This window comes from Rissa tridactyla, chromosome 4, assembly GCF_028500815.1.
Source record: "Rissa tridactyla isolate bRisTri1 chromosome 4, bRisTri1.patW.cur.20221130, whole genome shotgun sequence".
Classification (NCBI taxonomy): Eukaryota; Metazoa; Chordata; class Aves; order Charadriiformes; family Laridae; genus Rissa; species Rissa tridactyla.
Genome location: NC_071469.1, coordinates 20,620,755 through 20,632,839, shown reverse-complemented (window position 1 = coordinate 20,632,839; position 12,085 = coordinate 20,620,755). Strand labels below are relative to the sequence as shown.

At 46.1% G+C, this 12,085-nt stretch overlaps 1 protein-coding gene and 1 non-coding gene across 2 annotated transcripts; both read left to right on the top strand.

The window, feature by feature from the left end:
- The first annotated feature begins 936 nt into the window (after positions 1-936).
- On the top strand, positions 937-6,348 carry RPLP2 (ribosomal protein lateral stalk subunit P2). The gene is made up of 5 exons (XM_054198627.1): positions 937-1,068; positions 1,639-1,762; positions 3,549-3,597; positions 5,711-5,809; positions 6,231-6,348. Exons 2-5 carry the CDS (start codon positions 1,640-1,642, stop codon positions 6,305-6,307), a joined length of 348 nt encoding a protein of 115 aa, XP_054054602.1. The 5' UTR covers positions 937-1,068; position 1,639; the 3' UTR covers positions 6,308-6,348.
- Positions 3,757-3,889, top strand: LOC128909695 (small nucleolar RNA SNORA52). The gene has a single exon (XR_008466470.1). It is a non-coding gene; the product is annotated as a small nucleolar RNA SNORA52 (small nucleolar RNA).
- Positions 6,349-12,085: the final 5,737 nt, after the last annotated feature.

Here is a 12,085-nt window from a genome sequence, read left to right as displayed (position 1 = left end):
CCCCCAGAGCCATGGGGCTCTGCCATGGCTGGGCCTTGTCTGCCCTGTTGTTGCCCTCCGGGAAGGCGCCTGCCTTCAGCTGGCTGTCCCGCAGCGAGGGATGCCATTTGGTCTAACACCGCATCCTGGCGAGGACCTGCTGCGTTTGTCCTGCTCCCCATGTCTCTCAGAGGGGCAAAGATGGGTTTTTCTATCAGTTTCCGCCTGGTGCCTTGATGCTGTGATACATCAGTGCTGCTGGGTTAATGCCCTGGGAAAAGAGCCCCTTGCTCAAAGCTGAACACAAGCTGCAAACTTCTCTTCCCACAGGGGGTAAACGCTAACCACCGACTGCTTCGCTGAGGAGCTTCCTCAGTTATAAAACTGGGAGCACCAGAAGTACCAGAGAAGCGGGGAGTGCTCGCACCCGTGTGGCGGGGGGACCTCCAGGGCAGCAAGGCCCTGAGGCCTGAGGCCAAAGCCTCCTCACAGCCCTGCTGCCGCAGCGGTTCAGCTTTATTCAGGTCCAGTGGATTTTGGCACATTAACTTTTCACTTTTATTCATTTCCTTAACCCAGGAAGAAATCAAGCGAACCAAGCCTGGGCAGTAACTCGCAATCCCACGGCAAGCCCTTCCCACTGTGTTTCTCGCTCCCGTCCCCCCCGGAAAAGTACAGGCCGCCCGCCCCCTCCTGTGGGCAGCTTTTCCTCAGCGGAGGGGCCTGCGCTTCCCGGGAGGCCAGGCCAGACCGGCGTCGCCCAGACCGCTGTGCCCTGCCTTCGAGGGGTAAAAGAAAAGCCCTGCAGGCGTAAAATTTGTAGCCGCGGCCTGGTGCTGAGCCGGCGCCCAGCCGCCCCGCTCTGCGCATGCGCCCTCGCCTGCGCGGCAGCCCTCAGTGCGGCAGCAATGCCCGCGGCTCCCCATTGGCCTGCCCGCTCCCTGCCCGCCTAGCCCAATAGCAGCGCGCGTTGTTGAGGGGTCACAGGAAGAAGGCGTGGCCGAGGCACCGCCCCTTCCCTTTCGCCGCCGGGCTGCCATCGCGAGCGCACGTCCCAGGCCTGTCTCCCGCGCCGCCGCCGCCTCCCAAGTAAGCGCGCGGCGGCCGCTTCCCCCTCCTCCCCCGCGGGAATGGGCGCTCCCGCCCCTGCCCGCGGCCGACCGTGGGGCTTGGGCGAGACCACTGTGGGCGGGACGGTGCGGGGAAATGGCGGCCATGTGCTCTCCCGGCCTGGGCCTGGGCCTGTTGGAAGGACGGGGCGGGCTGAGGCGAACGCCGCGGGCAGCCGGGGTGGGGATGCCGTCCGAGGGGCAAAGAGGTGTTACGGAGGCTGCGGTGGCGCTTTCTTTCGGGGGAAGTGTGGGGTGCCGGCAGGGTCAGGCCGGGCCGGCTGCTGGGGCCTTCGGGCGGCAGCGCCCCGGAGCCGGCGCGGGGCGGGAGCAGCTGCGGCTCCGCGGTGTTTCACGGGTTGCTTTGTGCGGGGCCCTGTGCTGGCGGGAAACCGGTACGCGGCCTCGCCTGTCCTGGGCTTTCATCTGATAGTAGATCTAAACAGTTGTAGCCGGGAGGGTGAGGTTTGCTTCCCCTGGTGAAAAAATAAACTTTCTCCGAGTGTGTAGTGATCATCTGCACTGAAGGCCCTGTTCTCTTGTTTTGCAGGATGCGTTACGTTGCAGCTTATCTTCTAGCAGTCCTCGGTGGCAATGAGTCTCCTACTTCAAAGGACTTGAAAAAGATCCTCGACAGTGTTGGCATTGAGACTGATGATGAACGGATGAACAAGGTGGCATTGCCTCTTAATTCCAGATGGTCCTGTCCCTGTGAGCGTCAGGCATTGGAGCTGTTCCTTTGGCTTCAGTGTTTCTTTAGTTGCCAGGCTGTTTATCTAGTCTTATTTTGTTTAGGTGTTTGATGATCATTACATATGTGATTTCTGAAACACTGCTTAACTAATCAGAACTATTTTTATGACGTTTTTGTAGAAGTCTTGCTTTCCTATTTAACACCTGTCCTCTGCAAAGATCTCTGTCAGTTGTTGCTGACTTCCGGCCGTTCGATCTAATAATTTTAAATGGGATGGTGGCTACAGATAAGTATGTATTGAAAACAAGTTCTGTTCTGACACAATGTATAGTTTGCAGTTCATGTTTAATTTTGGCTTTTGGTCAGTACTGATTCAAAGCTAACCCTTTTGAAGGCCTGATATTCAATAATAAATTCTTGTTTAGTGTACAGTAAAGAAGCATTTGTGCCTTCACCAAGAAACATAGGCAAATTACAATATGGACGTTAAAAGTATTCAGTAACAATATGTTGGAAGATTTTGGAAATTAATGCCGAAATGGTTGTGTTGAAAAACAAGCTTTTTAAGAAGATAATATCTTAATTAGAGTGTTTCTTGTGATATAATAGACTTTCAGTCTTGTGGACTTAAATGGCCATGGAAATAAAGAACTAAATATGGTCTTATCACCTGGCCCATACTTGTATGTGGAGTGTTTCTAGAGAGGTGGAAGAAAAAACAAGCTACTTTCCCAGTTGGAGACAGTGTTTTACCATTGGCCCAACCAAACGATGGGTTGACTGAGGTGACAGCATCCTTTTTACAGTTTGGGATGTTGGATTGAACTTGTACTCCTGTTTAAACACTGGGTTTTTTGGCTTGGACTTGTTTACATTTGTTTAATACTTTTATAAATTAGTTGTTTTCTTTGATCCTCCAATATCCAGAAAGCTTCTCTGGAATTTGTTTTGGTTGTGATTAATTAATCCCCTTCTATTGGCTGTATCTTAAGCCAGTGTAAATCTGGTGAAGTCTTAAAAACACCTTCCTTCTGGATGAAGCAAGCACACAGGCACTGCATTTCACAGGTCACACGCTCTGTGTAAGCAGGAGTTGCCTGTTGAAAAACTCTTGGTTATAGTCCTCGGGCTTGGGTGACTCTGCAGTGCTCAGCACTCACTCCTGGTAGAGGGACTCACCAGTAAGGTCTGTGGTCTTCTTTTTTTTTTTTTTTAAAGTGCTTGCTTGCATTACCAATTTCTCGGTTTGTATTTTGCTTTCCTCATCCCTGGTTGTACACCAATGGTGGTAAAATTGAAGTTGGGACTCTCTGTTCCCGTGCAAGGGTACAATGGCCAGCTCGGCTATAACATTTGGTAACGCTGGGAACAGGGCTCTGTGGTTTTTGGTCTAGGGCCCGGTGCTTCAGAGCCTCCCAGTGGGTATTAAGCAAGATACGTTAACAGTCCCTCAGTGACTAACAGGCCATTAGTGGGATTTCCTAATTGGCTCCACAACTTTTGTGTATTCTTTCTGCAAGGTCCTTGGATTCATTATGAATTTATTGTAAGATTTCATGAAAAAGCTTTCACAGAAAAGTATGAAAGGCTTAGCTGGAGTTTTCATTTCAGTGTCCTGTTCCTTCCACTGAGAAATAAGGAACGTTGGGGCTGTATAAGCACCAGGATGGAGGCATTGCACATGATGATTAATCAGTACTGGTTTAAACATAGCTTATACTCATGCTGTTTTGAAACTATTAACATTCTAAACTTAATTTACACAGGTTATTAGTGAGCTGAATGGAAAAAACATCGAGGATGTCATTGCTCAGGGTAAGTACCATCTCTTAAGTGTCACAGATAATTGCCTCTACTACTTTGGTAACTTAGACCCGAGAGCGTAGAATTGCTGCCAACTCCCTGATTATTCATCAGTTTAGCTTTGCAGTTGAGGACTTCCATGCTGGATCTCAGCTGAAATGACTGAAATCCAGGTCCATTCTAATTCCCTGCAGGTCAGTGCCAGTACCTGCTGGGTTTCGCTTGTGGACCACATTAAGCTGGAAAACTTGTGCATGTATGAGCTTACTGGTAGTCTGCTCGTTACATAGTTTTCTGGACATGTTGATTGCAGAAAGAATTAGCTGTCCTGAGTTCTCTGGGGGACTTTCTCTTTGCGTTTACCCACTTCTATGCACCAATTATGTAAAACAGGAAGAACAGACTGTTAAATGTGAATAAGCGTCAGTTCACATTAAGGCTACAGTTACACCTTCTGCTGTTAATGCAAACCTCTCCAGTACATACACATCTCTTTTTGAGCTTCCCCAAGTCTGGCATTTCCTTTTCTCTAAGATAGGACTCTTGAGTGCTGGCTTCTATAGAAGCTTGTGATTTTACCAAAGCTGGAACTTTTAACATTAATTGACTGGGTCATAGGGCTGAAATAAAGTAGAGCTGAGGTGTAGCGCAAAGGTTTCTGATTAATTAGTGTCTGTTTTTTTGTGCATAGGCACAAGGGAACTTTTAGGCATATATTTGCTTAAAGGTTGCCAGGGCTTTGCTTGCCCTTGCTGTTACAAGCAGTAACTGGACATTTCTGTCCATGTGGTCTGAAGACCTAAGAGAGCTATTATGTGTGTGCTTACAACACACCTATAATACTGTAATACTTTAAATAAATTCTTTCCTAGAACATACTGACATGCATATGAAACATGTTTGTTTACTTAGCTAGTTTATTAGAGCTTGAAGTAACAGGGGATTATTTAGAAACTGATTCCCAGAAATTGGAATACAGGCAAACATATTTTGTATGCGACCTCTGAATGCCAAGGGAGCCTTGGTATGTGAAGGGCAGATGCCAGAGAACTAACTAGCTTGCCAAAGACAGGCATAAATCAGAAATCAGTTTACTGATCTCAAAGGAGATGCAATAGGGTTCACAGAGTGCTGGAGAACTTGTTTAAAATACTGTACTCTTTGCCATAAATACATCTTTCCCCCCTTCTCTCCTGTAAGTGTGATCCAGTCATGCCCTCACAGTTCTCTATCCTGTTAAAAAAAAGGAGCGTTGTCATGGTTCAACCCCAGCCAGCAACTAGGACCATGCAGCCACTCGCTTACTGTCTCCCCATTCCCCGCAACCAGTATGGTAGGAAGAAAAGGAGGGGGAAGAAAACGCTCACGCGTTGAGATAAAGACAGTTTAATGGAACAATAATGAAAAAGGAAAATAACAATAATAATAGTAATGGAAAAAGAATGTACAAAATGAAGTGATACAACACCAGTTGCTCTTACCACCTGATGATCAGTTCCCCAGCCTGTCCTGAGCAGCCATCACGGATTCCTGCTCTGTGCCTAACCCCCGTTTATATACTGAGCATGACATCTATGGTAAACATCACTGAGCACCAACTAAAACAATACGTGTTATCAACATTATTCTCACACTAAATAATAAACAGACTAGCTACTAGAAAGAAATTCTATCGCAGTTGAAACCAGGACAGGATGGGCAGGAAGGGGGGAAGCCAGTGTGTTATTTTTGAGGCATATTGAAATTAATGATTTCTGGGCTATTATGCTGTATTCAGAAGACATACGGTTTTTCTGTACATGTGAAATTGGATGTGTTTTGCCATATTTTTATATGAAAGGTTTGTGGGGAAAAAAAATAGGGGACTTCGTCTATAGAAGAGAACTTACTAATAATGTGCTTTTTTGGGGGGAAAAGTCTTTGAGTCTTAAACTCTGAAGGTTTTTTTTACAAAATAGTTTATACTTTCTTATTGTGGATGCAGCCTCTTGTTCCTTTCAGCTAATAGTGACAGGTTCAGTCCATGAGACATGTATCTGTGTTTTCTGCACTCTGATTTCTCTTCCTTTCCACCTTACCTCTGTGCTTGCAATGAGCATTTAAATAACTCTTCTGTCCCACTCAGGTAATGGAAAACTTGCCAGCATGCCGGTTGGGGGAGCTGTGGCAGTCTCTGCTGGAGGGGGCTCTGCCGCTCCTGCTGCAGCTGCTGCCCCTGCTGCCGGTGAGTATGGGCAGAGAGGTGTTGTTACAGGGCAGCTCTGTTTTGCTGTGTTAAAATCTTAAAAGTCAAGTTGAAATTTCAAGGCTTTTCCATTTTGGTAGTTCACTCTGTGGTTGAAGTGTAAACCCGAACAGTTACTTTTCCCTTGGGCTGTCACAAGCATTTTCTCTTATCCACCTTAAGATTGGTCTGGCTTAGAACCAAGAATCAGACCGACTTCACTGTCTAAAGTACGTCCCTTCAGTAATAGTGTCTGTGTCCCCTTGGTGTTTATATGTGGCTACTGAGAGGGAATGAGGTGAACCTTGGAGCTTGAAATACCAAAATACAGAAGCTGAGAACACCAAAACGTGTACCTTGAAAATCTGTGGTGCAAAAAATGTAAATACTGACCATTGGCTTGGTCTTTTCTTTCTTTCAGCTGAGGAGAAGAAAGAAGAGAAGAAGGAGGAATCTGAAGAATCTGACGATGACATGGGATTCGGCCTATTTGATTAATTATTTGTTTTAGAGAAATTATTAAAATTCTTTGTTTTAAATGGGTTTTTTTTGAGTTTATTACTACAACCGTACAAGTGCTGTGGGATTCAGACAGCTGTTCTTAATATAGCTCTGACAAAGCTTTGATTTTTGTCTCTTTGAAACAGGTATGTGAATTTTATGACACTCCTGTTTCTTAAGCAGCATGTGTAAGCTGAATCTACCTGATGTTAACTCAATTTCACCTTCTCCACGCTATTTTGCTATCCCAGTTATGCAGGAAAGACTCCCTGTCTATTCATCAATAAAAGTATTTTATTTTCCAGGATCTGTTTAATCCATTCCAAAACACGTGAAACTGAATGGACAGCAGGTCTGAATTAGTCCAGAAACATCATTTCAGACCTAATTATAGGAATTAGCTTTTGTAAATATCTAAAAGCACCAATTTCATTGCTCTGTCGGGTTCCCAAGATCTAGGGACATCACCAATAAAATGCTTCACTATGCTTGGATTTCATGTTATATCCTTATGCTTCACATAGAAACTGTAACAAAAAAACCAAACCAACGCATCCTGCTCTTGATGAGACAGAGATCAATGCAAAGGTGCTTTTCATACTGAATAGTTGTTCTGGGGGTATCTGAAATACCAGGCTGTGAAGCACCTTGATCTGAACAGAAGGGAACTATTTATGAGGAGAATGGTATTTTTGAAAAACAAACTGATCTCTGGTGTGCCCAGAAGAACGCATCAGCTTGGGAGGACAGTAAATTTTGCTTTTATAAAGTATCTTCCAGGATACAGTTCGGGCAGGCAACTTACCCTGACTACTAGGTCTTTGGCTGTTGCTGTAAGTAGGTAGAGTATGAGTAGCACATGTGATGATCTTCCCATGCCAGGTCTCCACAGGTTGTGTCAAAAAGAGCTGTCGTGGAGCAGTCTATACCATGAAGCTTTTCTAACATAGTTGTTTTGGAGAAAAAAAAAAAAAAAGCACTAGTTGATAGGGCTATGTTGGTTATGAGTCATTGAACAAAGCATGGCAAGTACTTCTGAGGAAAGATGGGTGAAATCCAAGTAGGAAAAACTATTTTATCTCCCTGTGGTGTACTGAGAGAAAGCGCCCATTACTTCACAGCAGCCAAGGGAGAGAGCAGTGGAAAGATCCTCAGACCTCAAAATGGCCATGATTCAAGCTGCCCTTCTGTGCCTGCTGCAAGAAAAGAGTTACAGGAGGTAACAGTGCCAGTACCTTTCATCTGCTTTGTCTCTTAAGTCCTCGCATGGGTGGTAGGACTGAAAACTGCTCATGTTCACTCTAGTTCTCTGTCAGACTTGTGATGACTGTGGTTTGGCACTGGAAGGGGTGTAGGTATATCTGCATTTCTTGCTGATTTCTCCACGTCAGATCACTGAAAAAGACTGTTCTTGGATCTGGTTTTACTGAGGGGTAACTCCCCCACACCCTGCAATGTTGCCCTGCTGAGCTGCTGCAAGAGCAAAGTCAATGTTTTCACAGGAAGGAACTGCCCTGTCGCACCACTCAGCAGGGTGTTTCCATGCCCACAGGAATTTGTTTTAGTGGCACTGAGCTATTCCAAGAGGTTTGCTGTGCCCAGGCTTGTGGGGTGAGATTGAAACCTGTGGTGCTAGCTGCTGGCTACTGTGATGAGGGGGGACTACAGCTACATCTGGACTAACTTCTTTCTTCCCCCTATTATCTTCTCCCTATGACCTGTTAAACCTTGAGTTATGGACCTGGTCCTGTGCTGGGTGTCCTCTTACCACCTTTAAATTCCTTCCTAAAAGTGCATCATTTTGATGAAAACTTGTCACTCAATCTACTTTGAGAGAGAAGGACAGCTCATTTGGTAAACAGTTTAGAGAAGAAACTTTGACGGGGAGCTCTCGGAGAAAGCACTGAAAGTACAGCATTCGTTACGCTGGCACAGGGAGACAATGTATTTTATGTAATGACCCTCCTTGTGAAGGTCAGGGGACAGGTCTAGTCCAAGATTTCAAAAACATATTTTACAAAATTTCCTAAAAACTCTGCACGGTGAACATTTCTTCCGAATGCAAAATCAAAGCATTTTAAGCTTTCTTCCCCTGTAACTGTTTATGAAGCCTGTATATGAGCAGTGATGTGCCCGGAAATTGCAGACTTGTTTGGTGCTCTGGATGGACTTCACCACTTTTTTCTGATCTCAGTGGGCTTCAGCTTCAGGAATTGGTCTCCCTGCTCCTGCTCTGTGGACACTGTTCTGAATTTTGAAGTGTCACTGATGCCTTTTCAGACTTAGCAGTAATTTTGAAAGGCAAGGGTAGTGGTGGTGTGGATGCATTGTATTCCGTGACGCTCTCCGAGAAAACTAGTGCCTGCAAACACTTGGGGTGGTGGCCTAGTCTGTCCCCTTGCAGAATCAATTTTAGCTAGAACAGATTTTTCCTGACTTTATAAAGAAAGGCTCAAAGGCATTGAAGGGAAAGGAAAGGATGTCTTTGTGCCTAGGGATTACAGTGATAACCGATCATTACTAAATTGACAGTAGGGGAGAGTGATTTAGTCATAGGCCTGACGTTGAAACATGTGAGCTCTCCTCACTGGGACACAAATGCTGTGCCATCTCAAATCAGCTCTGACTGAAAATCGTTCCTTACAAACACCATGGGTCAGGGAGAGTGACATGACATCTTCACTACTTGGAAAGCGGGGAGAACATCTTGGACACTACTGGAAAGTAATAAGCAATGGCTCCCTGGGGCCACTGTCAAATTAACTGGTTTCACTCTTACTACTAAGGCCCAGTTTTGCAAGCTGCTACATGCCAGCAGCCCTGCTGAACTCAGTAGGTTTGACTTACGTAGGGCAGAGATATCTGTAGCAGCTTTCCTGGAAGGAAAATTCAGTCCCAAGAGAGCATGACAAGGGGACTGCTCTGTTCCCTGAGGAGATGCTCCTATGAAATAAGACCCAAGTGTTTGTCATGGAATTGTCCGATATACGCGAAGATCACAGGTAAGAAAAAGACATCAAAGTCAGGCTTTCCAGCGACGTTAACAATACTCGGACTGGGCTTCACAACCAGTACCCCAGTCCTGCTGACTACACGCAACAATACTAAAGTAACATGCTGAAGATAACAGTATAACAGACTGCCTCTCAGCTTCCCTTTAAAATTAATTCCCATTGGCCACCAAAAACCAAGGCCTTACTTGAAAAAACAAACAGAGGCTGTTTACTGGTACATTATTATCTCATAAGTACTAACTACTCACCATTCATTAGACTAGAAAACAAATGCAACAAAGACAGATTGCATGAGAATCTGTCTCGGTGGCATTGCAACGTGTAAGGGCATGAGTGAACTTGCAGTGTTCTGATAGGAGTTTGATACGCATGAAAAGCTGCCATATAAATCTTGCTGGCCTGGTTTATCGCAGCATTATGAGCAATTCCAGGATTACAGCAGTACTTTCTTATTGAGGAGAAAAAGATTAGTGTTGGGGGATAATTTATTTTTGAGAATAACACAGTTGTTTGCCGGCCTGCTAGTGCCAGTACCTAGGCAGCACTCTGCAAAGGATTACTGGTCACACGGTTTATTTCATTAACCAGTTTCAATAGGGCAGCATTAACCTCCTCAAATAGGTAACCTTGAGGGCCAAGGCAGAGCGATATAAACAACTCAGGATGAGATTGCTGTTGAGAAATCAAGTGAAACTAACCCTAGCATTGTCATTTCTATTTTCCAGGTATAGTAGGAACTTTAAGGTTTGTGAAATACTGAGAAAAGAGGAAGCAGCGTTAGCTTGAGAAGCTGTTCTTGTGGTTACAAGTGTTAGGGAGGTATCTGTAAACAAGGTTCAGTATTCAGCTTTGCCACAGATTTCCGCTAATGTCACAGCTCATTGACTAGCTCTTCTGCAACACAATCCCTGTTCTGGAAATTGCAAGACACAATGTTTTCTTTGGGTTTGGCTACATGGAAATACCTTTCCATGTCACCAGAAGCACAGGATGAAAACCCTATGATTGTGTTCGTGTTAAGGGCCTTTAAGAGGGTCAAGGCTCAGGTGTGCCAATGCTCACCTCTTCAGATGGAGGAGATGAGGACTGACAAGGGCTATGTAACCACATCAAATGCAAGGGAGGAAGGAAATTACAAAAGCGAGCAGAGGGATGAGAAGAAGAGAAAGAAGGGTGGGTATAGGGCATAAACAGAGGACTTGAGATAAGTGGGGTTAATTCTTTAAGTGCTCCAGGATGGAGCTAATATGTATCAAGGGTACTTCCTGACAGCTAGGTGAGGTGGTGGGCTCTGGGAGAAAGATAAGGCTGGACTCCTGCTCGTCTGATGGAAGGAAAGCACAAACATTTAATGAAAAAGCACTCTGTAGGGGCTGGAGTATGAGACCTGACTTGAGCTCAAATATTAGACTTATACAAGGGTTACCTGCTGAATTTGGTTGCTTCAGACAGCTGACTGTGGGGCAGTGGGCAGCTGTTCTTACAACCTGGATGGCCCCTCTATGGGAAGGGCACCAGACTCCCTAGTATCCTTTGAAAGCATATTTGGAGTAGAAGGAACAGGAGAGGGGCTACTTGGATGACCTCCACCAGCACAGTTGGTGAAATTCCTGTGGGGAGGAAGGCCTAGCTTTGCTTAGTCTGAGAGCTGTTAAGGACAGGTATTGGTGCCCCAAATGAGAAACTCCAGACCAGTTATAAGAAAACTAATGCAAATAGATTTATGCCAAGATGAACTAAGTCTTTTTCATTTATTTTTCTTTAAACTTTGGTAGTTGTTTTGCCCCATGTTGATTCTATTAAAAAACTACTTACGCATTTTGTTTTGTACCCCCTCAAAACCTCCCTCTGGCTGATCTTGCTTCCTTGCTTTGAGCTGAGCAAGCTTCTCTTGCTATGCTGATCCTTTTGATGTCCCTGTAAGCTTTCACGCTTATCTAATTGTGTGAATGGCTACAGTCTGTATTGTTTATGACAAGGGGATGTTTCCAGCCTCTGAACCCTGTTTTGTTCTTCCAATAGCACTGGCCTCTTACCCAGTGCTGCTGTGGCGAGCTGACATGCCATGGGCTTGCCTGCGCTAAGAGCTTGTGCAGAAGCACTACTGAGAATTGCAGTTGTCCTGACCAAAGGTAAGCATTTTGGTGAGCTTAGGGGTACGTGGAGAAAACTTTTAAGACGAAGTTAGCAAAGATAAGCAACTGTGCGTGTTTTGGTGAGTTTAGAGGCAGAGAGAGGGGTTGCCTTTCTCCTTGCTGTTGCGCTGTGTCTGTGCTGAGCATCACCTCCCTTCAGCTCCTCAGCTTTTTATGAAAGAGGAAAGCTTTTCCCTTCCTCTCATCTCCCTAAAAATAAACAATTGCTTGCAGGAAACTCCAAGAACTTGGAGTGGAGGCCTCCAAAAAACAGCACGTTCTGTGAGGGGAAGACAGCCTCCTGCGAGAAGCCGTAATCCTCTCCTTCCTCCCCTCCCTCTTCTGCCTTACCCTCTGCCACTTCAGGGAGGCGCCGGTACGGCTGCCCCGGTTCAACAGGCGGCGAACAACCACAATGCCCGCGGGGACCGGCCTCGCCGGGCTGAGAGACGGGGTTCACCGGAGGAAGGGTTGGAAGGAGGGGCCGGGCTGTTCCCGCCCAAGGCCGGGGCCTGCGGAGGGGCCGAGCTGAGGGGAGGCGACATGGCCGCCTCCCCTCAGCTCGGCCCCTCCGCAGGCCGAGGGCGGGCCCGAGGGCCGGGCCGCCTTATATAAGCTCGGCGGCC

Bases quoted from the DNA above. Each gene is read 5' to 3' on its own strand.
- RPLP2 (XM_054198627.1), top strand. From the start codon at position 1,640: ATGCGTTACGTTGCAGCTTATCTTCTAGCAGTCCTCGGTGGCAATGAG. The intron at 1,763-3,548 runs GTGGCATTGCCT...TAATTTACACAG, and splicing joins ATGATGAACGGATGAACAAG to GTTATTAGTGAGCTGAATGG. The intron at 3,598-5,710 runs GTAAGTACCATC...TGTCCCACTCAG, and splicing joins CGAGGATGTCATTGCTCAGG to GTAATGGAAAACTTGCCAGC.